General features: G+C 48.1%; 2 protein-coding genes across 2 annotated transcripts in view; one reads left to right on the top strand and one right to left on the bottom strand.

The window, feature by feature from the left end:
• LYRM4 (LYR motif containing 4) overlaps positions 1-27,047 on the bottom strand; it is a 267,655-nt gene that overhangs the window by 76,296 nt on the left and 164,312 nt on the right. The window lies entirely within an intron of this gene.
• On the top strand, positions 9,523-12,076 carry PPP1R3G (protein phosphatase 1 regulatory subunit 3G). Its single transcript, XM_036091310.2, has one exon. It carries the CDS (start codon positions 10,396-10,398, stop codon positions 11,449-11,451), a length of 1,056 nt encoding a protein of 351 aa, XP_035947203.2. The 5' UTR covers positions 9,523-10,395; the 3' UTR covers positions 11,452-12,076.

Raw genomic sequence — 27,047 nt, forward strand, 5'->3', positions numbered from 1 at the left:
AAAAGTACAGTTTCTCAGCTAGATTTGGAGCAGAGGGCCTAGGGCTCTGTTGTCTCAGCTCATATCAGCCCAGGGGGCTCCTAGAAGAATTTTGTGGAAAATAACTTCTTAAGGTGAATAGAGAAGAGGGGATGGAAAAGTGGTTGGAGTCAGATTATTTCCAGGTAAGTAGTTTGGACCATACTTGGGAGATGTATACGGATGGTGTCAAAGCAAAGGTCAGGTAAGATTCCTCCATCAGGGCTGCGCCAAAGGACTGGTGGAGGTCATGCTAGGTAACAGTGATATGGAAAAGGAAAAGATGGCCTCATTATAACAAAAGGAAGAATGGGCAGAGGAATAAGACCAAGCAGCCAAAGGTAGCCAGTGAGAAGGAAGAGTCACGTGCTATAATGAACCCAATTTTTATAGATTTTATTTATTTATTTGTCAGAGAGAGTGAGAGCGCACAAGCCAGGGGAGCGGCAGAGGGAGAGAGAGAAGCTGACTGCCCGCTGAGCAGGGAGCCTGAAGTGGGACTCGATCCTAGGACTCCAGGATCATGACCTGAGCAGAAGGCAGATGCTTAACTGACTGAGCCACCCAGGCACCCCAAGTTCAGTTTTTAAATTTTGAATCCTATGAATGCTTTTTTTTATATTTTTAAGATATGGCAAAATATATGTAATATAAAACTTATCTATAAGTGCTTTAAAATTTTTACTATTTAATAAAATGAAAAGATACTTGCACAAGACAAAGAATTCAAACAGTAGAAAGGATCTACAATGAAAGTAAGTTTTCCTCCCACCTCATATCCCCAGTCCCTCAGCTCCACTCCCTAGAGGCAACCCCTATAACAGGATTTTTCCAGAAATACACCATGCATAAACAAACAGATATGTGTTGTGCATACATTAATTTTTTCCACATAAAACTTCTGTCCTTCATTATTTTTTGCTTGTTTGTTTTTGTTTGTTCATATTTTTCCACTGAACAAACTAACAACATTTGTTCTTTTGGAGGAAACTGATGGGAAAGAGAAAACAGAATAGTAAGGTTCAGAGTAACTTCCATGTCCCTGGAGAGAAAGCAAATAGGGATGAAGTAGCCAAGCTTTGAAGTTAGATCTAGAGCCAAATGGTGGCTGTGCCACCTGCTCGTTGATATCCTTGGGCACATTCATTGACCTCTTTGAGGCTCATTTATTCTTTCTTTCAAAATTACTATAATAATTCCTTCCTGTTAGGAGACCCTGGGCTGCAACCAGCAGAAAGCTCAATTAAACTGGTTTAAATCAAAAGGTTGTATGATAGGAGGTCCAAAGACAGAGTATCATGATTCTCAATGGGGGAGGGAGGTTTGGAAACAAGAGTATGGATTTTATGGTTGTCACATTCCTGAGGCTGCCAGTGCATTTTGAGGGTAGGGCTCATGGATGTTAAAGATCTTCAAATGTTTGCTACAGATGGTCAGAGCAAAGACTTGCCCTACTCACAAAGCCAATAGCCTTCCCACTGAGAAGCAGCAACTTAGCAGCTCATGTCAACTTTCCATTTCCCATGCTCAGTTAGCACCTCACCTCTGACTGTAGCAAGGTGGTTATGACTACTGTGGGCCCGGGGGGTTAAGTGAGACTGCATCATCTCTTGCTCTCTCTTGGGAAAAAGGAAACATCCCTTGGAAGCTTCCTTTCAGACTTCCCCCTCACAACTTACTGCCCGGGATCACTTGCTCATTCCTGAACCAGTCATGGTCAGGATGGGGGGTCCTCTAAGATCAGACAAATGCTACTGTGGAGGGGAGTAGGGGAAAGACGTGTGTGGGATACCTGCCAGAAAGGAGGAAGACGGGTGTGTGTGGAGCTCGCCAGCCACATGCCCACTCCACTCCCTCACAGGCTGTCATGGACCCTATTAGGAGACCAAATCTCTGTCATGTAGTGAGAAGGCAAGACATGTGGGTTCCATCCCTCCTCCCTTCAAAGAAAGATGTCAAACCCAGTTGTTTCCCAAAACTTTCAGTTCTGCCTCACACACAGAGGGGAGAAAGCAGGCAGGCTCTGGACAAGAAGGTTGAGAGGGCAAATGAAGGGCCTCCTTCTAGAAGCTGACAGAGGCTCTGTGCAGCCATGCTACTACTTCAGTAGATTGGTATCAGTCTTGCACTCCTAGTTTCGTAGGTTTACTCAGAGTTGTGTCACATATACCAAGAACTTTAAGTTTTTACACATTTGTTTATGCTTGTGATCAGACTGGTATTTACAGTCATCCAAAGTCAAGTGAGAAAAGTCACTAAATATAAGTAAAATGACTTAAACGTGACAGAAAATTGATATGAGAATAAAAAGTTAAATGAAACTTGAAGTGTTAATAGATAGGAAGTCAACTAAATTCTAATGGGCTCTTTAAAATGTAATGTTTAGGGGAGGCTGGGTGGCTCAGTTGGTAAAGCATCTGCCTTCAGCTCAGGTCATGATCCCAGGACAGGTCATGCTCCCAAGGTCCTGGGATCGAGCCCCTAGTTGGGCTCCCTGCTCAGCGGGGAGTCTGCTTCTCCCCCCCCAACTTGTGCTCTTTCATTTGCTCTCTCTCTCTCTCTCAAATAAATAAAAATAAAATCTTTAAAATGTAATATTTAAATGACCGTTAATTTCAGAAAAAAAATTGGTTGGGTATTAAGCCAGTCAGCTCTAGGAAACTTACAAATTACACTTAGAACATATTATGCAAATCATGTTAAAATCTTGATGATCAGAAAACATGAATAAAACTCATTGAAAGACAGAAACCAAAGAAATTAAGAATAAAAATAGAAAAATCCGTCCTTAAGGCTTTCTTGTTAACTCCTCATCCCTTGGTTGTAGGAACATGGGAAGGCCCCTTTTGACTTGATGATTTTTGGGGTTTTTTGTTTGTTTGAGCCAAAAGCAACATGACTTGTCCCCAGCGGGATCCCAGAGAGGGCTGCAGTGGGGTTCAGACAGGGTGCTGTGACCTGCCCATGGTAGTCCAAATCCTGGCTCGGCAGATTCCACCCTGGATAACTAGAGTGATTCATTAAAATTTGTAGGCCCCCATGACTCCATACTAGGTGTAACGGTAACCATCCCCGTGAGCAGTGTGAGGATATGTGACGCTGGGAGATTTTAACACACGGTGATAAGCAAGGGCTAGCTGTATTAGAGATCATTCCAGCCCTCAATCTTCTGGGTGGCTGAATGGCTTTGGTTAAGCAAATCATTAGGATCTCGCTTGGCTTTATTTTCTCCACTTTTGAAGTGAGTCAGTTGTATACTAAGGCCTCTTAGAGTTCCTTGACTCTCTGTTAAAAGGCCCACATAAGAAAGAAAAATGAACCAGGCGAGCAGGGTAATGTTTTTTTCAAATTTATTACAGGTTCATTCCAACGCCATATTTCAGTTGTGCTGACAAAAGTGGCCTAAGGCACTACAAAATTTGATCCTCTCAAGCTAGAGGACATTTTTCTACGAAGTTTCCATGGCTGCATTTAAGTTTCCATGGCTGCATTTTTCTATGAAGTTCCATGGCTGAAAAATCACTGTGACCTTACCTTAATCAACCCAATCTCCTTCAAAAAAGCTAAAGAAGAGTTAGGGGAAATGTTTCTTAAAATGCTTCTGCTCTTTTAAAATACTTTAAAAAGTATTTTTGAAATACTTTAACATATTATATATGGTGTCTCTATCCGCTTAGATTCTGTGTTTGGGCCTAAGAATTAAACTGACAAAAAGACAAATTTACAAGAGAAAAGCATAAAAAGTTTATTTCATGTTAGCAGTTTTGTGTGTACGTGGAGGCCTTCACATGTTAAGAAATGAAGACTGGAAGAAACAGGCCTGAGAGCTTATGTACCACTCTAACAAAGAATGATAATCAGTGGGGCGGGGTGGGGGGATGGGGTGATGTGGCAAGACAGAGGAAAAAGGGGTCTGGGCTAAGGGTAATAAACTGTGGGAAAGTGACCCAGAAATACACGGGGGAAGCTAATGGAAGCTAAGAGTTAGTTTAGTAGGTTTGTTTGTCCACATTCATCTTGGTGTCAATTCTGTCTCAGGTGATAAGAATATTTTCTTTTTCCTGGTGCAGGAAACGATGCCCTGCTTTTAGGTAGAAAGGAGGAGGGCAGAGAGCCCTTCCTGTATCTGCTGTCTCTCAGTTGTCCTCACTTCAAAATAATCAATGTGCCTGCTATGGTCTGCATGCTTGTGTCCCCTCAAAGTTCATATGTTGAAATCTAAACACCAGTGTGAAGGTATTAGGAGGTGGGGGCTTGGGGGATATGAGGGTGGGGCCCTTAGGAATGGGATTAGTGCCTTTATGAGAGGGACTCAAGAAAGCCCCCTTGGCCCCTCCACCATGTGAACCCCTTCCACCACGTGAGGACATAGTGAAAAGACAGCTGTCTGGGAAGCAGGTTCTCACCAGACACCAAATCTGCCTTGATCTTGGACTTCCTAGCCTCTGGAACTGTGGGAAGTAGCTCACTGCTCATAAGCCATCCAGTCTATGTTTTTTCATTATACCATCCGAAACAGACCAAGACAATGCCAAGGTAGCATATTTTGGGGTGGTATGTTCTGATTACCTCCATAGTTTCATGTTAAGTAAATAATATCAGCTTTATTTACCCAACTGTCTAACCATCAAAAAAGGAAACCAATGGTCATCAAGGGATGGTGTTATCTTAAGAAAAAAAAGATGCGATTCTGAGGCATGGTCTCAAAGACTAAGAATCAAAAGACTGTTCTTATTCCAGCTCAATTCTTGCCTTGAGTGAAAAGTTTGAACAACCCTCCCTCTTTTGAGTGTCAGCTTGCTCATCCGAAAAATGAGAGTTTTAAGCTAGCTGAATTCTCGAGTCCTTTCTAATTTGTCCTGCTCTATGATAGTTTGATGGTTTTAAGACACACCTGCAATTTCTTGGACACTCTTCCATCAAAGGGAATCTAATTCCTGTCTCTTTGAACATGTTGGCACTCGCGACTCACTTCTGACGAAGACAGTGTAGCAGAAGAGACACCGGGAGGCTTCTGGGACTAGACCATAAAGTCACGCAGCATCTCCGTCTCTCTCTCTCTTTCTTTCTGAGCAAACAGGTTACCAGACCAGCCCTGAAGCCACTGTGCTGGAGATCACACAGAGATGCCTGAGGACTGCCAGTGGATAGCCCGGCGGTCCAATCTTCCAGCCCAAGCATCAGTGGATCCCAGCCCCAGCCTCCAAGCAGCCACAACCAGAGCCCCGCCCACCTTGCAGATTCACGCAGAAATAAATGCTGTTGTTATTTTAATAAGCAGTTATGTCTGGGGGTGGTTTGCTATGCAGCAGTAGGTAACCAGAAATGACGGTAAAGCTAGGAGCCTCGGAATGCCTGGAGTAAACATTTTAGCAGCTGAGGCACATGATGTTTGAAGTTGGACTAAACACATTTCAGTGGGGTGGATGACATTTTGAAGTTATTTTGCATGCTGCATCATTTAATGACTGACTTCAGGCATCCAGATCCCCATGTAGGGAAGACCTGGGCCCTGTCCTGGGTGGAAGCTGAGGGGAAAGGGAGTCTGGGGCCAGAGACCACCCACTGGGTCCACCTCTTTCAGGAGACAAGGGAGAGGACCCCAAAGCCCCTGTGAGCCCCAAGTGGAATGCTTACCTCTCCTGCTTCTGAAGTCTTCCTGTGGCCTCCGAGAAAAGAACTCTCCTCATTCCTCCAGCCCTGCTCATTCTCTATCCCTCTGCAGGCTCATCCTTTTCCTTCTGGCCTTTCAATGCCTGAGTTGCTAAGAGCTCAGTCCTGGGCCCTTGTCCTTTTCTATCCTTCTGTGGTGTAATAAAAATATGTGTTTGGCCTTTGTCCCCAGTCCTAGCACAGAAGGCCTACAACGCTGGAAATTTCCTGAGTGATAGGAGTGCCTTAAGTTATGAGCCCCTTTCGATCACACCTATTTATGTTAATGAGATGATTTAGGGTAGGGCCCCTAGATGGCCTCAGGGTAGCCCAGGGATGAGGAGGGGGCTGCAGATTGAGCTCTATGAAAGCTCTTGAACAATAAGCTTCAGAGAGCTTCCTGGTTGGTGAACACATTGACATGCTGGGAGGGTGGTGTACCTGCAGGGGGCTTGGAAGCTCTGAACTCCTCTCCTCACATCTTTTTCATTTCATTGTTCCTGAGTTGTATCCTTTACACAACTGGATAAACTGGTAAATGCAAATAAAGTGTTTTCCTGTGTTGGGGAGGAAACACTTTTCCTCTATCCTCTTAGGTTCAGTTAAATGACCTTACTGGGTAATTTGGCTTTCCTTTTCTTACTTTCCTTTTTTTTTTTTTCCTGAAATACAGGATGTATGCTTAAATACTGCATGTATGCTTTTTGGTTAATGTTGGTCTCCAATATATTGATAGCTCCATGAGGGTGGAGTCCTCTAACATTTTCACCAAAGAGAAGAGTAACAGGGCTGCAAGTTAAACTGACAAAGACAGATTAGGAGTAAAAAAGGTTTATCTCATATGCACATGGGCACTTCACTAGAGAGAAGTGAAAACCCCTAAAAGCTGTTAGGCCAAGGAGCTTATATCCCACCTTAGCAAAGGGTGATAAATTGTGGAAAAGTGACAGAGGAAAAGGTGCTTGGGCTTCTAGGGGCAGTAATAGTGGGAAGGTAAATATAAGGGGGAAACGAATGGAAGATAAAGGTCATTTAGTCAGGTTTATGTAGGTTATAAGGGTTAGTAAGTTTATGCAAACTTAAGTCAGCATCATCTCCAGGGTCATTTCTGGTGATTAAGAGAGGGAAACACATTTAGAAGTGGATAGTTATTATGTTACTTTTACAAAGGGAAAATTAGGCCCTGCTTTTAGGCAAAAAGTGAGAGGACAAAGATCTTGAGCTGGCTGTCTTTAATTGCTTTCTCAAAATAATCCTTATGACGAAGCGGCATATTTGCGATAGCACATTCTTATCCCCGTGACCTGAGTTCTGTGAACCATTCTGGTGGATTACTGAACCTGAAAGGGGGGATTGTGGGAACCCCCAAATGTGTACTTGGCTGGCCCAAAGTGTGGTGGCCTGGGCACCCCATGTGCAGCTGGCATCCGAAAGGGGGCTCTCTCACAGGAATGAGCCCTTTACCCTGCAGGATCTGATACTACCTCCAGGTAGTTACAATCAGACTTCAATTGCTGGATACCCAGGTGGTGTCAGAGAATTGGTGTCAGAAAGAACAGAGAATCTACTAAGCTCAAAATGCCCAAAATGGGATTCATGATCTTGCCCTCCCTCTATTCCTCTTCTTGATGGTCCCTGCCCCCAGGGAGTGTGACTGCCTCTAGTAACCGCTCATGTCCAAATCCTCAAGGCACCTCCAGCCCTCCCCCCCTTCCCCTCTAGGGGTCCATAAGCACGTCATGCTGGTTTCACTCCTAAATAGCTCTCAGATATGTCCACCCAACCACCATCACCACCACTCTTGATCTAGGTGTGATCACTTTTCACCTGAAAGATACTGATAGTTTCCTAACAGATTCACTTACATTGCCTCTATCCCCCACAATCTGCTCTTCATCCTGCTTCCAGAAGGAGCTTTCAAAACTTAAATCTGGTTAGTCACACCTATGATTCAAAATACTCCAATGGGAGGGGGGCGCCTGGGTGGCTCAGTCGTTAAGCGTCTGCCTTCGGCTCAGGTCATGATCCCGCGGTCCTGGGATCGAGCCCCACATCAGGCTCCCTGCTCAGCTGGAAGCTGCTTCTCCGTCTCTCATTCCCCCTGTTTGTGTTCCCTCTCTTGCTATGTCTCTGTCTGTCAAATAAATAAATAAAATCTTAAACAAAACAAAACAAAAAACAAAATACTCCAATGGTTTCTCATTGCTCAAGGCCCTGAGTGGCTGGCCCCTTCCTACCCCTGCATCCTCAGCCCCCGGCCCTTGGGCTACACAGGCTTCTTTCAGTTTCTCCCTATGACCCATACTCCTTCCCACGTGGGGCCTTGTATGGGTTGAATTGTTCTTTGTAGGCCCACTCACCTTCCTCCTGGAGGCCTCCCTGGCCTCCCTGGCCAGGTTGCATCCTTCATAGCATCTGCTAGAGTGGCTGAGTCTGTATTTGCTTATGTGGATTTTTGGTTAATGTTGGTCTCCTCCAATATATAGAGAGCTCCACGAGGGTGGAGTCCTCTAACATTTTCACCAAAGAGAAGAGTAACAGGGCTGGACCCAGGGCCCTGCACAACCCTGAGAATGATGCCTCCTTAAGTCCCACTCCTTAGGCTTCTCACCTTCTCCAGTCCCAGTCCTGCAGTGGGCACATGCCCTGAGAGGATCGGCACAACCTCAAAATCTCTTTGAAATCTTATTTTATCTTCCAAATAATTTGCAAAATTTGTGCTTAACTCCCTAATATATAAATGTTTACCTAAATGTAAAAATAATGTCTTCTTCCTCAAATCTTGGAGTTGTTCCAGAAGGAACACCAGAAGTATCTGGGTTCCTCTTGTAAGCTCCCAAGTTGACATGTAATTATAGTATTCTGTATTGGGTACAGTAGGACCTACCATCCCAGCAAGAGGACAGCAGAGCCCCTACCTCATGAACACCATCCCCAGCCCTGGCTTCCTACCAGTGGGAGAAATCTTCCCTCTTAATCACCTGGGTGCAAATCCACCACACCCAGTTGTGAGGCCTGGGTAGTGAACAATCTATGCCTTTATGTCCCATTTGTAGAGTAGAAACGGTCTGAGAATAAGATCATGCAAGAGGAGTCAGTTCAAACCAGCACTGTTGATGGCTGGGTGCTCCATGAATATGAGCTATTAATATGACTCTACTCATCACCTTCTGCTTGCCCCCTCACCAAAATGCCTAAGGCACTGGCCCCTCTTAATTCCCCTTTAAATTCTGCCAGACCATAAGGTATTTTAGTTACAATGCCTCAGTTAAATGACCTTACTGGGTAATTTGGCTTTCCTTTTCTTTCTTTTTTTTTTCCCCTGAAATACTGGATGTATGCTTATACTGATCTATGTCTAAAAAAGCTAGAATCCCTAGCTTTTTACACAAGTAACTCCACACGTCCACACAGGTTTATACGTAGTTCCCAAAAATACAGACCCTAGAGCCCAGCATCAGTACGCCCTTGTTAGAAATACCGAACCAGCGTGGGGCCCCGGACCGGTTTCACAACCCCTCCAGGTGACACAGCGCGCTCATGTTTGAGAACCACTAACTCCGGCCAGGGCAAAGTCGGCCTGAAAAAGGAGATCATGAGATCATCAAAACCAGACAAAATCAACCACAAAAACCCACTATCGAAAGTCCCCCCGGCGCCCAGGGCCCCGCGCTCCGTCCGCAGAGCCGCAGGTCGGCCGCCTCGCAGCGCAGCCCCAGCGCGCGCCAGGGCCCCTCGGGGCAGCCGGGAGCGGCGGAGTGCGCGGCGCGGCGTCGGTCCCGCGGGGCCCCCAGTCCTCGGGCCCCGAGCGCGGCGGGCGGGACCGGGCGGGGGGGGGGGGGAGGAGCGGGGACGTGCTCCCGGGCCCCGCGCTAATGGCCTCCGGCAGCTGTCGGCGCGGGGCCGCGTCCACTCCGCGCCGCCCGGCACCGTCCCCGCCCCGGACTCGGCCCCAGCCCCCCGGGCGCCGCCACTGCCGGAGCGCCGAGGCGAGCGCGCCGGGCCGGGGCCGGCTGGAGAGCGGGACTGGAGCCCGGGCGCCCTGAAGTTTGGGAAGGAAGGAAGAGAAAGCGAAGGAGGCGCTCGGCGCTCGCAGTCCGCGGCCGGCCGCCTCCCGGCTCCCCTGCAGGCGAGCTTCCTTAATTGCGCGCCTGGCCCGGGGACTTCCTGGGCCGCTGCGACAGCGGGAGGAGACCGCTCTGCGACCCGCCGGAGGGCAGACCCGCCAGGACGTGGGGGCTGACTTTACGGGCAGGAGGCAGTTCGCGCCCGTGTTCACGAGAGCTGAGCGCCAGTTCACCCCAGGAGCTCCGGAGGCAGGACAGACGCGGGCCCCGCCGGGGTGGGCGGGCGGGCGGGAAGAGGGAGGCCCCGACTTCCAGAAAGCCGTCTCTCGCCTTCTGCGCGAGCCTTCGGCAAGCCCGCCCAGTCGCTCTGGCCCGCGCCGCCCCGCTTCCAGGTGTTCCCACGGCCCGCGCCTCCCCGCCCCGGGCCCTCCCCCGGCTGCCGGCAGGTTCAATCCCCAGAGCCGGCCCCACGCCCGCATCCTCCTCCCACTCCGTCCAGGGCCGCCGCCGCTAAAACCCGAGGCTCCGCGGTGGAACTGCCTTCTCCTCTCGGGTCCGGTGCGGGCTCTGAACGCTCCTGCAAAGACCCAAGGTGTTAAGTCTCCAGAGGAGCCCTGAGCCGGGGGTGGGGGGACGCGATCCGGGGCCCGGCGGGGTCATGGAGCCCCAGGGGACGCTAAGTTCGGAGAATCAGGGACCCGCGCTCTTTGGAGAGCCCCCGCCAGCCGAGGGGCTGCCCGCCCCGGGGGTCCTCCGCATGGAGAGTGGCGGGGACGGCGGCGGCACATCGGAGGCCCCGAGCCCCGACGCTGAGCCCTTGCCGGCGGAGGAAGAGGCTGCCCCCCGGGAGCAGGAGGAGGCGTGGGAGTGCCGCCGCCGCCTCCCGCGTTCCTTCTCCCTGCCCGCGGACCCGATCTTGGAGGCCGCCAAGTTGCTGCAGCAGCGACAGCAGTTTGGCCTGGGGCTGGGCCCGGAGGGCGGCGAGGGGGCCGAGGGCGCGCTGCACAGCCCCGGCGGCTGCTGCGCCAAGTGCAAGAAGCGGGTGCAGTTCGCGGACGCGCTGGGGCTGAGCCTGGCCAGCGTGAAGCACTTCAGCGAGGCCGAGGAGCCGCAGGTGCCTCCCGCCGTGCTCTCCCGCCTCCGCAGCTTCCCCCTGCGCGCCCAAGACCTAGAGCAGCTCCCCGGCCTCCTGGCCGCGGCGGCCGCGGCCGCGCCCCTCTCCGCGCCACCTCCCCGGCTTCGGCCTCTTTTCGAGCTTCCCGGGCCGAGCGCCGCCGCCGAGCGACTGCGGCGGCAGCGCGTGTGCTTGGAGCGCGTGCAGTGCTCGGCGCCCTCTGGCGCAGAGGTGACGGGCTCCGGCCGGGTGCTGGGCTGCCCCGGGCCGAGAGCCGTGGCGGTGCGCTACACCTTCACCGAGTGGCGCTCCTTCCTGGACGTGGCGGCCGAGCTGCAGCCCGAGCCGGCGGAGCCACAGCCGCCAGAGGCGTCGTCGGGGGGGCCCGGGGACGCCGAGGAGGAGCCGGGCGCCGAGCGCTTCCACTTCTCGCTGTGCCTGCCGCCGGGTCTGCAGCCCCAGGAGGGGGAAGACGCGGACGCGCCGGGCGCCGCGGTCCACTTCGCCGTCTGCTACCGCTGCGCCCAGGGCGAGTACTGGGACAACAACGCGGGGGCCAACTACACGCTGCGCTACGTGCGCCCTTCAGACGCGCTCTGAGCCCGAGGCCCGGCCCCAGGCCCCGCGCCGCCGCACAGCTGCCGGGTGACCTGCGGCGACGTCTTCCTGAGCACCGTCCACCGGGGAAGGAAAGGAGGGAGCCGTTCAGCTGTAAACTCGCACCAGGACAGATCCTTCGAGCAAGCATCGTGAGCCCGGGCAAAGCACCGAACCTGCCCGGCCCGTTTTCTACTCGCTTAGGCCTCCCTAGGCTGCCTCTAGAATTCTCGCCCTGCGCCACAATGCGAAGAAATTCTTGACTCCGAGCCGTAGCTGCCTTCAAGAAAAAGGTCCTGACCCCTGTGCACAGCTGTAAGACCTTGGGATTTGTTTTCAACTATAGACATCGTGTTTTTGCCTTTGCAGCTTGCTGCAGACGCCTCGGGTCTCAGGGAAAGGAAAGGCATCCCGCCACATCGTGCGGAGAGAAGGCGCCGGACCGTGGGTGTGCGCCCGGGCCTTCACACAGCGGCCCGTTTCTCGGTGAAAACCGGGTGGGGCCTTGGCTGGGCTGTCCTTTTCTCTTAACTGGGATCTGGGAGATGTTTGCACGGACTGGACGTTATTTACTTGGCCCTTTGTGTACACACGTCTTTTAAAAAATAAAGGCCACTTGCACACCCTTTCACGCTGTACTTTCTATTTCAGCTCCTGGGGAGTTTGGGAGGTCTTGATAGTCAGGGGATCTTCCTCAGCTGATCATGCTGGCCCTTTAACAATAATTAAACAACAGTATTTCCAAGTTTCCTTTCTTCAGTCTTTCCTCTCTGAAGTGGAGAGGCCCAGATTTCCCATTCTGGGCAAAAATGTTCTTTGAAACGTTTTGTAGAAGGCTTCTGTTCGCTGCCAAAATAAGGTGCTTGGTGAATTGACACACCAGAGTAGTCTGGTCGGTTTGCTGTAAGCTGCAGGGTCGCTGACCCTCAACCCCCTTTGTGTAGGCAGAGCACGGAATAGCTTAGCTGCTAGACTTCTCTGGGTCTTTAGCAGTCAGAGAAGCTTGACTCTCAGGGGCTGGGTGATGGGGGGGAGGAGGGAGGGACAGGTGTCTTTCTGTCCTCCCTCGGAGCCACAGTGGGTAGTGATGATCTGACAGAGGATGAAGCATGGCCAGCAAGTATGTGCTGCTCAGAACCAGATGGGTGCTCTGCAGGCTGGCCTTCTTCACTCACCTGCTGCTGGCCGTGGATGCCAGGATGAAGTGGCCTTGCATGAGCAGGACAGGTGAGCATCCTGGGTGAGGGCCTGATTTTTAGCCACGCCTTGCTCATCCTTTGGTAATTTGTCTTTCTTTCGATTTTATATTTTCCGGCACATGACTAGTACAATCAGTTCATTTTGCAATGGTAATCTTTAAGGAAGGATGGTTTCTACTGTTGCATTCCGCAGCCCATGGGCCTAATTCAGCCTGAAATCTGTTCTTATAGGCCCTGAGAGCTGAGAATGATTCTTACATTTTTAAACAGTTGGACAAACTCAAGAGAAGAATACTGTTTTGCGACACATTAGAATTGTATGAAATTCAAATTCCAGTGTCCAGAAATAAAGTTTTATTGGAACGCAAGCCATGCACATTCATTTACATATAATCTCTGACTGCTTTCCTGCTACAAGAGCAAAGTTGAGTAGATGCAACAAAGACCATATGGCAAAAGCTAAACTATTTACTATCTGGTCCTTTACAGAAAGTTTGCCGACTCCTGTTCTAGAGAACTATTTTTTAATACTATATGCTGAGAGTTACACTTAATAAAGCAGCTAAACTTTTAGTAAGGTTTGCCACTTGAAAGTAACCTCTTTCGTTTAGAGGTAATACTGCTTACATTACTTTCAGTAATCTTGGTTAGAATAAACACTAAGACACCAAATGTACAATTATTACTACACAGGGGAATCTACTTGTCCTCTTTCATCTAAGAAATAATAATAAATCAGTACAGCTGAAATATAGCATCCATCTGAATCGACATCAAGCTACAAAAACTGCCAGATACTTCCATGCCTCAACATGAGAAGCCATAGCAATATTTAATTTAGCTTCTGGTTTGGAAACATCCCTTTTGACTATAACAGTGTTTGCCAGAGGTAATTCATTGATCCTGGGAAAAATGTTTAAATAATTATTAGTGGAAAGCCATCAGAAGCTAATAAATTATAATTTACACTTGGAGTAAAGCAGACTAAAAAATAGCCACATCTATGAAATAATAACCCTTAATTCACATCTAGTTATAAAAAAACTTTATAGCAATAAAAATAAGCAATCATTAGAATTACATCATTTTTCTGTTACAAAAATAAGCAATGTCCCTTTTTGGATCTGGTATACTATTTCTTTTTAAAAAGTGCATTATTGCATAATAACACTTAGATAAATATCTTTTGTATTTTTCTTATGTGTTTAGGAACACGTTTTAGTTGAAAAGTATTGATAGTGTATATAGCCTACAGCAAGTTTGAAATGCCAGTTCCTATGATAATTATGCATTATTTTGGATTGTTTGGGATTTTTAAAAATTACACAAGGATGAAATTAGGAGCCCAATATCAAGATTAAAATAGAGATCCCCTTGTCTGGCATTCTTTAAAATGGTAACGCTTCAAATCTGGAATAAAATAAGAAATGGGTTCTAAAGAGGTATGAAGAGCAAATTTTCTAGTCTTAAAAAAAAACAACAAACCATTATTGACTTTCAAAAGTATATTTTGGAATTCAAGCAACTAATTTTAGAAGTACTTATTTCATAATATAACGAATGTCAAACCTGGCTTTTAGGTAAGGAAATCAATCTAGCTTTGCTGTCTCCCAAATCATGGAGAATAGCTTTTCTAAGGTTCAGAATTTTGTGAAAGATTTGGAACAGCCCAGTCTGTGTAAATGTGGTTATAGCCTTTTGAAGTACTGGGCAATCTTCTAAATGCCGATTTTATTTTATAAAATGCCATCTTTTCATCCTAGACTGATAACGAACATGTTGTGAAGAAACTTAAGGAAATTAAGTAGGTTTTGTTTTTGAAAAGGTGGTTTCAAAGGAAGGGGCAATACTGACCAGACTAAGGAAGTATCTAAGAACGTGTTTCCTGAATGGAATGAAAACTCACACGCTCATCCCCCAAAGCAAAATCCCCAAATTCAGTTGTTGTTTTTTGGCAGGAATATTTACCTCAACTTGAGGAAGTAGGGGTCAGTCTGGTTGAAATGTAATCGCTGAAATACCTTGCCCAGCTCTAATGATCAAAACTCACTTCTGCTCAGCTCATTTAGTGATGCTGACCTCCACCAGAGAGATTCCAGCTTCTTCTTTATGGGCAAGTGAGTCCCTGGGTCACCGGGTCAGGGAATGTTGAATGAAGTGTGTGTCTTTATCTGAGGAGTTTCAGAAACAGTGGCTGGAAACGTGACAGTCTGTACGGAACAGAGTTTCCCCCTTACGATCCCCAGGTTTATGAAGACTTCACTTAGGGAGGCCAGGATCCTGCTCCAGGGAGTGGGCGCTGGGGCCTGGGAGCCCACTGAGCTCTGGGGGACGCTGAGGCACCTCTGTTCCCCGGGGAAGCTTTCCTGCAGCGCATGGGGGTGGGGCAGTTATCATCGGAGAACCTTAGCTGCAGGGGCGGGGGAACTTTCTCCTGGGTCAGGTGCTCAGGGGGCTTTCAAGCTGACCACGGCCTCATCTGCTGTGCCCTTCCTTCTGCCCTGACCCGGACTGAGGTCTTCCCTGGTGACGTTATGGTTCTGGAGCCTGTTCACCTGTCAGCTCACAGCAAAGCAGAGCCGTCTGCTCATTTCATTTTGGGGAGTTGTCGTGTTGGACTCTGTACGTTATTTCACGAGTTCCCCATATTGCTGCTTTCTAGCACGGCAGGTGTGCATATTTTAGTAGGCCAAGTTTTTCCATTTTCTGACTCAGTCGTGTTTCTTAGGAGCGTGTGGCTTGGAGCCACTTGGAGTATTGTGATCTGCATCACATGCGCTTTGTCAGGAGTGCAAGGAACAGCCTTCGAGAGGAAATGGGATGCTTTCCTTTTTCTGTGGCATCATGGAACTGAATCGAATGTGTATTTTTGATTCACGCAATGGAGTACAGGTTTGTAGGTTAAAGACAGCCCCATGACGTGTGATAACTTAATAAAGCAACCCTGACAAACAGTGAGCTGTTTGCAGCCCAGCCTTTGCCCAGCCAATCCCCATGAAACCAGGGCCAGGACGGTCTTCCAGAGATCGGGGATGTGCTCGGTGCGGCCACAGGGGTAAAGGGCTGGGAGCAGGGTGGAAACTGACAGCCCTGGTTCAGCCCAGTGACCCCGGCTTTCCCTCTGCCGAGCAGTCCTGGCTATCCCGTAGATAAGCAGGCGGAGCCTGAAACCCGCTGGGAGAGGCCAACCCAGGTTTCTCTTCCCGACTACGTAATAGACACATTCCATCAGGTGACCTGCTGTGTTTTCGTGTTCCTCTCTGGACTTTCGCGAATCGGGGAGACTACCAGAAGGCAGCCCTAAATGGTCCTCAAATCCTCCAAGGGCTGGTTGTTGGAGTGCTACATAACTTTAGGCTCATTAGGATTTACATTTTTTTTTAATCTTTTGGATAGACTTTGTATTTGCATTTTGTGGAGTCTAGTTCTTTGACCTTGGCCATCTCTTCGGGGACAAATTTTGGCAAGGAGAGAACAGAGTCACATTTCAGCTGAATATCGGTTTTTAAGATGGCAAAGATCAAGGGCTTACTTTTAAGATGTGCCGCTGAGATTTGCTAGTGAATCTAATAGAAGAGTTTAAGTCGTGAGTTCAGAGCCGGTTCAACTGGGAAATCTACATATCTACAAACATCTCTGGTAAAGCAAAGGTATTTTAGACTCCCTTACAGACATTTAGAGAAATTAGACCAGTATAATTTCTCCATGATTGTATTTACTCATCCCATTCTTATTGTTGGCATTGCTCAGGTCCTTTGAAACGTGTTACCTGAGGTCATTTCCCGAGGAGAGTCAACAGCATCCTAATGTATCCTGAAATGGGAAAGTCTGTCTGAAAATCTGAATTGAGTAAAGATTGAAAACAGGTAGATTTTGAGAACTAAGCTTGAAACATTTAATCTCCAAGTTGAAAAATTCATGAGCACATCCTACAGATGGCTTTTCTGTAAATAGCTACACGCATGTAATGTTGAGGAAGCATCCACTCCAGCAGACGAGGAGTTTATGGTTGCGGGAAACTAATAGTCTTTCGAGGGGACACCTTGCAGTGCTCTCTACCTCTAGATGGAAATATGTCCTTTCTGCTCCTTCCTCGACATCTTTCGGTAAAACATCCTTGTTGTCAGGAGGCTGTTCTAGTGTAGTGAAACAGGTTACAAGTTCTTGCAGAGAGTTAGGTTTTTTTCCTAATTTTACATTATTTAAAAAGAAATGTGAGTTTATATTCAGAAAGACTTGAAATAGTCCAGAACATTCCATTTGCATATTCCTGTCTGCTTAAGGAGCAATTGTGTTTTTAGGCACAGATTTCAGGCATGTTGCTGAGCCTCCAAGGCAGGGCCCAATCTCAGTACCCTGAAATCATGACCTGAGCCAAAGGCAGACGCTTAGTCAACTGAGCCTCTCAGGTGCCCAGGCGTGTTGCTTTTGAGGTTACATTTTTTAGCCAGAAATCCCAAAGCCGAAGTGTCACCCATATCACAATTAAGTGCAGACCCCAAGATTAGCGAGGTCTATTGTTTTAGGATCATAAGTCTATACATTAAATTGAGTTTGAAGGTCCCTGAGATATCCATACATTGATATTAAATGGATAATTGTGGAAATAAACGGATGTTAAGTTGCAAACAAGTGCTTAACGGTGAAATACATAACATGTTCTTTTGTAAAAATAAATAAATAAATAACAGTAATAAGAGTACTTCTTTAGAAAGGTTTGTGAGTAACCCCTTTGTCCCCCATTTCCCCAAATCTGAACTACAGGTTGCTTCTGTTCTTAGATCCCATGTTATTTTGGACTTTGCTATTTACCATAAAGTCATTAAAAATGAGTTTATGTATTGGTGCAACACGCCTGGAGACACTAGTTTTCTGGCAGAGGAAACAACAGCTTCAAAATGGGTTATGAAAGGGGTGCCTGGGTGGCTCCGATGGCTAAGCGTCTGCCTTCAGCTCAGGTCATGATCCCGGGGTCCTGGGATCGAGCCCCGCGTCGGGCTCCCTGCTCAGCGGGGAGTCTGCTTCTCCCTCTGCCGGCCGCTCCCCCTGCTTGTGCTCTCTCTCTGTCAAATGAATAAAATCTTTAAAAAAAAAAAAAAAAAAGGTTGTAAAAGCATTGAGTTCTGAGGCTCAGGGCTGTCCTGCCCGGCACTACCTACCACTGCCTAGAGCCGAGAGAAGGTGGAGGGGATGAGGCTCCCGTCTTGGGTCTCGGGCTTGGACCACGGCTCGTCCTCTCCCAGCCCCTGCAGGCCCTGGTGCGGGCAGAAGTGAGCTGATGGCCACTGCGAGGTGGAAGGCATAGCTTTTTGAGGCTTGGCTTTTGACTCTGCCACCTCCAGCTGGTTCAGAAGATCTTACAAATGGAGTCTTCACTCTCCAGATCATAATGTGGCAGCCAAGGGCTTCTAAGATGATTCAGCAACATTCTCTGCAGGCTTGTACGTAAGAGGCAACGGCAGAGGCCTGTGGTACGTGATCCATTATGTGATCGCAGAGGTTGGTGTGCAGAGGCTCCCTCCGTGAGTAGAGATGGACTTGGGTTTTCGTGTGTCAGCCCAGAGCCAGATGTTGTTAAGGCTGACTGCCACTGGGATGTCGCTGACCCACCCCAGTCATTTCTCCAGAGCCTAAAATGCAACGGAGCCTAACTAGGCGTGTGTCCGGAGGCCCCGAGCTTTCTAGGGATACTGCCTGTGGAGGGCTCTGACCTGCCGAAGGAAGTTGGTGAGATTCCCAGCCCCGTCTGGGGGCAGGGGGTGGTTCTCAGAGCTGGAGCAAAAACAACCATCAGCTTTGATTGGCCAGGGTCTGCCCTCCTTAGCAGAAGCCAGATGGGGCCAAATGTTCCTTTATTAGCCAGGCGGCAGCTGCAAGAATGGGCCACTATTTCAGACAGGAGATTGTTACGTGATTCTCTAGGATTTTTTTTTTTTTTTTACAGTTCTTTCTAATAATGTGAGAGGAAATAACCTCATCAGTCTCTGTTTTAAGATTTGCTTGAGAAATGTGCCCAGTGGGATGTTTGGGATGAGTAACAGGTTTCTGTGAATGTGATTTTTGTTAGTGTTTATTTAAACAGAGAAGATGTAGTCAAAACGCAGCCTTCATCTTTCTCCAAGATTTTTTTAAAGGATAGTTCTATTTTTGTGGTTTGAAAATGTCTTTGAAATTCTGAGGATTTAAAAAAAACAAAACAAAACTTTGTTTGCTGTGGTTATTTTTCTATATGCATTACATCTAAAAAAGGCCAAACCCAAAGTCGTATTTTGAATAAGGAATGTACAGCAATTTGGTACTTTAAGAGCCATCACGGAGTCTGGACACATTTTTGGTGGTCACAGCTGGGGCGGGGGATGCTGGCATGCTGCTGAGCATCCTACAAGGCACAGGACAGCGATTCCCACCCCCGAGTAATTGTCTGGCCTAAACCCTCACTGCAGAGGTTGGAGAACTCTGAGTTTGGGGCACCTGGGTGGCTCAGTCGTTAAGCGTCTGCCGTCGGCTCGGGTCATGATCCCGGGGTCCTGGGATCGAGCCCCACATCGGGCTCCCTGCTCGGCGGAAAGCCTGCTTCTCCCTCTCTCTCTCTCTCTCTGACTCTCATGAATAAATAAATAAAGCACCATCAGGTGCTATGCTGGTGGTGAACACTTAGATGTCAGGGTTGGAGGCGTGATGTGGGAAAGACACGCAGGCCCCAAGTGAGCCAGGCCTGCAGCTGACCCCAGCTCAGCTCTCTGTGTGCTTTCCAACGGGTCCCTTAACCTGTGAGCGTGAGCTTGCACGTTTGCAAAATAGGGGTAGGAACTCCCGCCTAACTAGGTTGTTGTGAGCACAAAGGGAAATTACTTATGACGTACCAAGCAGACAGCTGGTTCTCAACATCTTTCTCTTTTCCCTTTGATCTCAGCCAGGTGGTTTCAACGGATTTCACTCTGACGATAGATGTTGTCTCTCTTCATCCGAATGTAGGAAGAATAAATGAAACTTCCAACTTGGGCGACATATCAGTGGCTGCCAAGGCACTAACCAAACTGTTCTTGTTACTGCACTAACCGAACATGCCATTTGTTTCCTGGTATTCACATGATGGGATGTGTATTGTGTATGTATGTGGTTAGAACATACACAATGTACCTACGTTCATCTGACTTAGATCTTTGCATTTCCTTGAGACAGTTTCTTCAAAGATTATCCACCCTATGTTAAGAAACTACTCTTGGAGGGCTTCCTGTTTGTTGAGTACTGTTTGATATTGTTGAAAATCCATTCTTTCGGACCCGTTTTGATTTTTGTGACCACCCTCTTCTGATTTGCCTCCTTTCCCTCCAAGCTGTTCCTTGTCAGTCCCTCTGGGACTGATTCTCCTTCTGTCTGCCACACAGTCCTCCAGAAATCCACCTGTAACTCTTTTTTCTCTTATAAAGATGTTGTAAATTCCACAGGGAGAAGACTATGTATGATTCTTTTTTTTTTTTTTTTTAAAGTTGGCTCCTCACCCAGCATGGGACCTGAACTCACGACCCAGAGATCAAGAGTTGCATGCCCTACGACTGAGCCAGCCAGGAGCCTCCTGCAGCGGCCACACCCTTCCCTCAGTCACCTCATCAGAAACCTATCCATTCTTTCAGCAAGAGGTGACGGAGCACTTCCCATGTGGCCGGCAGAGCCGTGGCATTGGGATACGTGGGGACACACAGGGGACGTGGCTCTCAGGGAGCCTGCATTCAGGACAGTGGGGCCTTTTTGTGGACAACTCCAAATCTATGTCTACAGGCACATTCTCTGCACTCATGCTCTCATCTTCCTTTCTTCTACAAACCCTAGCCAGCTCCATGCACATGAAGAAATGTTTTCCTCAAAAAAATCTGACCCTCAGAACCCCTGGAGTTGGTACTGCCTGAGTGTCTGGCAGGGGAGGGCTGGTAGGCCTTGGTGGCTCTGTCTCTGCTCCCCTCAGACGATCCTTCCTCGTGGCGGAGGGCTTTGGACAAAAGCTGCCGCCTCCCACAGCAGACAGCTGCGTCTCAGCCCCTTTATGTCACCCCTGTTCCCACGTGCATGTATGTCTAGACATCCCAGGAGTGGGCCTGTCCCATTGCAAACTTGTTTGGCCGTATCTACTAAAGCGGAACACACACGTTACCCCCCGACCGGAAGTTCCACAGACGCACAGAAGTGTATAGTACGGGCCCCAGGAGGCACGTCCAAGAAAGTTAATAGCAGCGTTGTTCGTAGTAGTAAAACCTGCGAACAGTGCACATGGCCGTCATGGCCAGCACATGGAGATCTTCACAGCCATCTGAAGCAGGGTGGGCGGGACAAGCGAGAAGGTTACAGGTGCCCACGTCCCATCCCACATGTCCCTGAGATATGCACCCCTCAAGGGCAGCTGTGGGCAGAACTTGTCAGTGGTGTCCTAACTTGTCAACTGTGTCTCTCTCTTGCTGAAGAGAATGGCCAATTTTGATTTGGTTAGATTCCCATGGGATGTGAAGCCACGTGCCAGGATTAGTTCACTCCATCCTCACAACTGGCTGCTGGGGACTGGGGAGGGGAAACACTGTGTCTCCACACCTGGTCTGCCTCACTGGTGGGCTCTTGTGCCCTCCTCACTGCTGCCCACAGTGACCTGCTAGGTGCAGCCTACACATCTAGACCTCTTATCAGGACAAGAGGTCGATCTCCCTCTTCTTCCTACTTCCTGTCATCAAAGTTTCAGTTACCTACTTCTTCTGGGGGACTGGCACGGGGACTAGGTCCCCCTTTCCATTTTACATTTCAGAACTTACCTACTGAAAAATGTGAACTTCTTGTAGTCTTCAACATGGCCCCATAGTTCAATACACACAGACACAAACACAGAAAGACAACGTATCTGGAGTTTATCCATAAGAAGGAAAGGAGAGTTTGCTTGGGTTCCTTCCTTCCTCCTAGATGTCTCAGGAGGGTGCAGCCCTAGACATCTAGACCTCTTATCAGGACAAGAGGTCGATCTCCCTCTTCTTCCTACTTCCTGTCATCAAAGTTTCAGTTACCTACTTCTTCTGGGGGACTGGCACGGGGACTAGGTCCCCCTTTCCATTTTACATTTCAGAACTTACCTACTGAAAAATGTGAACTTCTTGTAGTCTTCAACATGGCCCCATAGTTCAATACACACAGACACAAACACAGAAAGACAACGTATCTGGAGTTTATCCATAAGAAGGAAAGGAGAGTTTGCTTGGGTTCCTTCCTTCCTCCTAGATGTCTCAGGAGGGTGCAGCCCTAGACATCTAGACCTCTTATCAGGACAAGAGGTCAATCTCCCTCTTCTTCCTACTTCCTGTCATCAAAGTTTCAGTTACCTACTTCTTCTGGAGGACTGGCACGGGGACTAGGTCCCCCTTTCCATTTTACATTTCAGAACTTACTGAAAAATGTGAACTTCTTGTAATCTTCAACATGGCCCCATAGTTCAATAAACAGCATGAATCAATGTTCCAAACTGCAAGTTACAGAAACTAACTCAAGCCAGCTTGAGCAAACAGGGGAGTTGGTTTGATGGATATCGGCCTATCACGCGGCATCCGAAGGCAGCCGGGCCTCTGCAGGGCCTGGAGCTTCCAGAGTCAGGAGGGACTCTGTCTGCCTCATCTCACTCCATTCTGCTGCATTCATCTCTCCCTACAGACTAGAGATTTCCTCTTCTCTATCTACATGATAGATGGAAGGTGGCTGGTGTACCTCCCAAGTCTGTGCCTCTTGAGGTCCAGCAAATAGCCCAGATAAAAATAGAATCTCACTCCTAATTCTGAGTTTCTAGGAGAAAAAATTTGGCCCCCTTTGGGTCAACCAGGGTGTGCAGCCCCGTTCCATTAGCTGTGGCTGGAAGTGGGGTTGGATTATGATGCGAAATGGTTGTCAAGAGCTCCTGACTCCTGTTGGGGTCTCAGGAGATGGGCAGATACCCCAAAGTGTCTCTACTGCAAATACAACCCACAGTAATGTGAACTGTAGACATAGAGCAGTGCAGTGAGGTGTATGTGTATGGACGAGTTTGCCTCAAGGGAGATGTGTTGTTGCCCTGCATCTTATTTCAGGGAGAGGCAACCCACCCGGCCAGTCTTTCAGGACCCAGCATTCAAGTTATCTTTGCTTCACTCCCATTCTTTATTTTATGTATCCAGTCTCTCCTCAAATCTGACATTTGGAAATACCTTTGGACTCATTCTTTCCTCTCTATCCAATCCACACCACTAACCCCAGCCAGGCCTTAGACTCCGTGCATCTAAGTTACTACAATTTCCTGGCTGCCTCCCCTCAGGGACATTCTGTATGTCACTATGCAGTTAATCTGCTGTGTACCGCCGTTTTCTTCTTAACGGCTCCCTTCCCCACCAAATAAAACTCAGACTCCTTAGCCTAGAATTTACAGCTCAGGCAGAAGTAATTTCTCCTTTTGATCTTACCTCCCTTCCTGCTTCTGGCCCTAAAAGTAGGGCCCGCCTAGGTAACTTATCACCTTAGACTTTGCAAAGGTACTTACATGTCTTAAGTATGGTGCAAAATGTGCTGTCATTAAGTATATTAAGGGAAGAATCCACATCTGGTCCATTTCTACATCTCCTGAGGCATCTGATACAGTCTCTAAACGAATGATAAAACACCTGAAGTTTGCTTGCTCATTCTATATCAAATATGGTAGAAGAACTTTATGTATATTATGCATTTGCAATCTTCACAGCAAACCTGTAAGGTAGGTAGGCAGTTAGATCCATTTCAGAGACGGGGACACAGAAGTTTCGAGAAGCTGCTTACCTGGGATCTCACTGCCAGGAAGAGACAGAGCTGGAAGATGAAAAGAATGAAGGACTGTCTGGGATGTCTGCAGCCTGGAGCCACCTTGTGGACCTGTCCTTGTCAATCCCAAGCCCCCAGGAGCCAGGAGCCAGGATTTGCTCTCTTCTCCATCGTGCACTCGGTATATCTGCCTTGCCCATGGGAATGCTCCCCAGCTTCCCAGTCCCAACACTGCACTCCCACTCTGAGGCTTATTCATGCCCCAGGATCTCTCGAGCTCTCTCCGGTCCACGCTGTTCTCTTGCTCTCACAGCCAGACTAGCCTTTGGTCATTTCCTCGTTGTTCTACATGTGTTTAGTTGCGGTCCCCAAATAATTCTTGGGGGCAGGAACCCCTGGCTCATGGTGGCCCACAACCTGCCTCTACCCCAAAGTGCTCACTCTTCCTTGAGTACGTTCAGAACGTTCTTTTTTAACCACATGCCTGGTGGGAAAACATGCAAAGCGAAAGTTATTGCTGGTGCAATAAGAGTAAGCGAGAGATGGATGTCCCCTTTCGTTTTTAGCAGGCTCCAAACATTGCTTTAGGAATCTCAGCAGCCAGTAGAAACCAGGGAGAAAAAGTTTTCATTTTTTAACTTATATTTATTTTTATTTTTTAAAAGTAGGCTCCACACCCAATGTGGGGCTCGAACTCACAACCCGGAGATCAAGAGTCGAATGCTCTGACTGAGCCAGCCAGGCGCCCCCAAGAAAAAGTTTTCAGTTCAGAAAAAAATTGGAAACCCACCTGTTCGGTCAGACATTGGCCTGGAGGCTGGGGAGGATTCTGAGGGGCCGAGGTCTGCCGCTGGGACTTCCTTGTGCCTTTGCAGAGAGCCCAGCTGGCTGCAGTTGCCCAGTTTAACCCCAAACCCACATTCTCATGGACCATGGGCTGGGCTGAACACAATGGCTCACCCAAATAGCACCGAACCCCCATACTACTCAGGGGATGGGTCCTGAAGATTTCCTGCTAATTATCCCAAAAACAGACATTCAAAGGGTCTCCAGAATGGGTTCTTTCCTTTTGATTTCACTGGAATTGCAAGCTTTTACAGCTAGACAGGTTGGTAGGGGTCCTGGGATCTGACTATCCCACATTGCCTGGAAGAAGCAAAGGCCCTGGATGCAGGACTTAGGCAATGTCACAAAGTCCAATAATGGCCCAGCCGGAGTTAGAGCCCTTTGTCCAGGTGGCAGCCCCAGGACTCGGGCGTCTGGCCCCAGTGGCTAGTTAGTTTCTACCATTCTCCGCCATTCCTCCCATTGCTCCATAGTCCTGTCTTCCAATTTTGTTTTTTTTAGTAAAAGAAATGTTTTCTTTTTTTGCAGTCTGAGTTACTGATACATCCTTTCCCCCTTTGAACAAGCTTCTATTTACCAAGTCCCACAAAGACTCAGTGCTTTTAAAGTGAAAATACATGCTAAAATGTGGCCACTTAGTCATCTTAAATATGTTACATGTTTGAAGCATGAGCGGAAGAGTAACTATGGCAAATCCTGACGAGATAGATACTTGACATTAATGTTGCAGCCCTTGATCCTGTATCGTGTGTGTGCTGTGTACATCACCTCTCTGTACCTAAGTGAAATATTCCTTTAAAAACCCAGAACCAATTACATTGTTATTAAACTGTCTCTGTATTCAAGACAGATGAAGACACATGAATTAATTTAGTAACTGATTGGGTTTTTTTTTCTTAAAGATTTTATTTATTTATTTGAGAGACAGAACACAAGGGAAGGGGAGCAGCAGAGGGAGTGGGAGAAGCAGACTCCCCGCTGAGCAGGGAATCCGACGTGGGGCTCGATCCCAGGACCCTGAGATCATGACCTGAGCCGAAATACGGAGTCAGACACTTAACCAACTGAGCCACTCAACTGCCCCCTGATGAGAAGTTTTATCGAAATGTTTTAGAAATTAGGTGACAGCCACTTAAGTGATACTCTCAAACAAAGAAAATAAAGTAACTTTGGGGCTAATGAAAAAAAAAAGGGTTTAGTACCATCCATCGAATGTTCTAAGAACACATATCACTGCAGTAGGAAGAGATCATCTTTAAGAAGCTGTTTTCCTGCTAAGCCTGCTGATCCCCAGAAGTCCAGCTTCTCTGGGAGGGGCAGCCCGAACGTTGCGTGATGGACACGGCCACACTGGTCAGCACAGGCATGCCGAGTCTGCGGCCAGCCGGTTCAGAAAGACCCCAACAAGTGCACCTGCAGCTTTCTTGGTGTCAACATTTGTGAGTGGTCCCATTTCAAGATGGCAAGACACAGACTGTGTTTGCTGTTACCATTGTGGTGTCAGTGGTCCCCTTAGGTCAAGATCACAGTCAGATTCATTTCTGCCAGTTCTTCTTTGCACTTAAAACTTGACCCTGGAGGGCGCCTGGGTGGCTCAGATGGTTAAGCGTCTGCCTTCAGCTCAGGTCATGATCTCCAGGTCTTGGGATCGAGCTCTGCATCGGGCTCCCTGCTCCGCGGGGAGCCTGCTTCTCCCTCTCCCTCTGCTGCTCCCCTTGCTTGTGCTCTCTCTGTCTCTCTCTCTCTCAAATGAATAAATAAAATCTTTAAAAACAAAACAAAACAAAAAAACAAACAAACAAAAAAACTTGGCCCTGGAGCAAAAGCAAGATTATCTATCTTATTTCTCACATGGATCTCAACATGAGAAGCAATTTTCACGAATGGCTCCCTGAGGTACTGATAAGGGCTGCAGAAAGATTGAAAAGTAAAGATCTTATTTGTTCTCAGAGGCGAGGGGAGCTGCTGTCCATAGAGGGGATGGGCAAGCGCTCACAGGAAAAGCCTGCTGGATCATACACAAATCATTGCTTTCCCTACCAAGTTCCAGCTTTCTTCCAGATCCTTCTGTAACAACTGGCCAATACTAGATTAGCAATGAGGCATGTGCCAACCCGGGATGTGCGAAGCACAAGTTTCTGTGGACGGTTTCTTTTGTTCATAATAATGAACATCTGCATGGGCTTCCCCACCCTCACTGGCGTGACCTCACCAGATGTCTGTTCCAAAGATCTAGAAAACGTGGCCGCTTCTCGTGGCTTCTGAATCACCCACTGGGTTGCAGTCATGAAGCCACCGGCAGAGTTTAACGCGGTGAACTATTAAAATGTTCTTCGGTTCATATGATTGTCTTTAGTCAAGAATGGGTCATCTAGGGGCTCCTAGGTGGCGCACTCGGTTGAGTGACAGACTCTTGGTCTTTGGCTCAGGTCATGATCTCAGGGTCCTGAGATTGAGGCCCAGGTCTGGCTCCGCGCTCAGCATGGAGTCAGCTTGGGATTCTCTCTCTCCTACCCCCTCTGCCCCACCTCCCACTCTCTCTGTCCTAAAAAAAAAAAAAAAAAAAGAATTGGTCATCTGGGTTCTGGCCGTATTTACCAAGGAAAAGAACTTCCTGTTCGTGATTGTGGGGAGGTCCAGAAGAAGAGTTCCCAACTCAGAGAACATCATTCTTGGCGTAGGAAATGCTTTCTCCTTCTGTGTTTTGAGTGCTTATCATTTCTTCCGCTGCAGCTATATTTGTAGCCTGGCCTCAGTACCTGTGAT

The sequence above is a fragment of the Halichoerus grypus genome, chromosome 9 (assembly GCF_964656455.1).
Source record: "Halichoerus grypus chromosome 9, mHalGry1.hap1.1, whole genome shotgun sequence".
Taxonomy (NCBI): Eukaryota; Metazoa; Chordata; class Mammalia; order Carnivora; family Phocidae; genus Halichoerus; species Halichoerus grypus.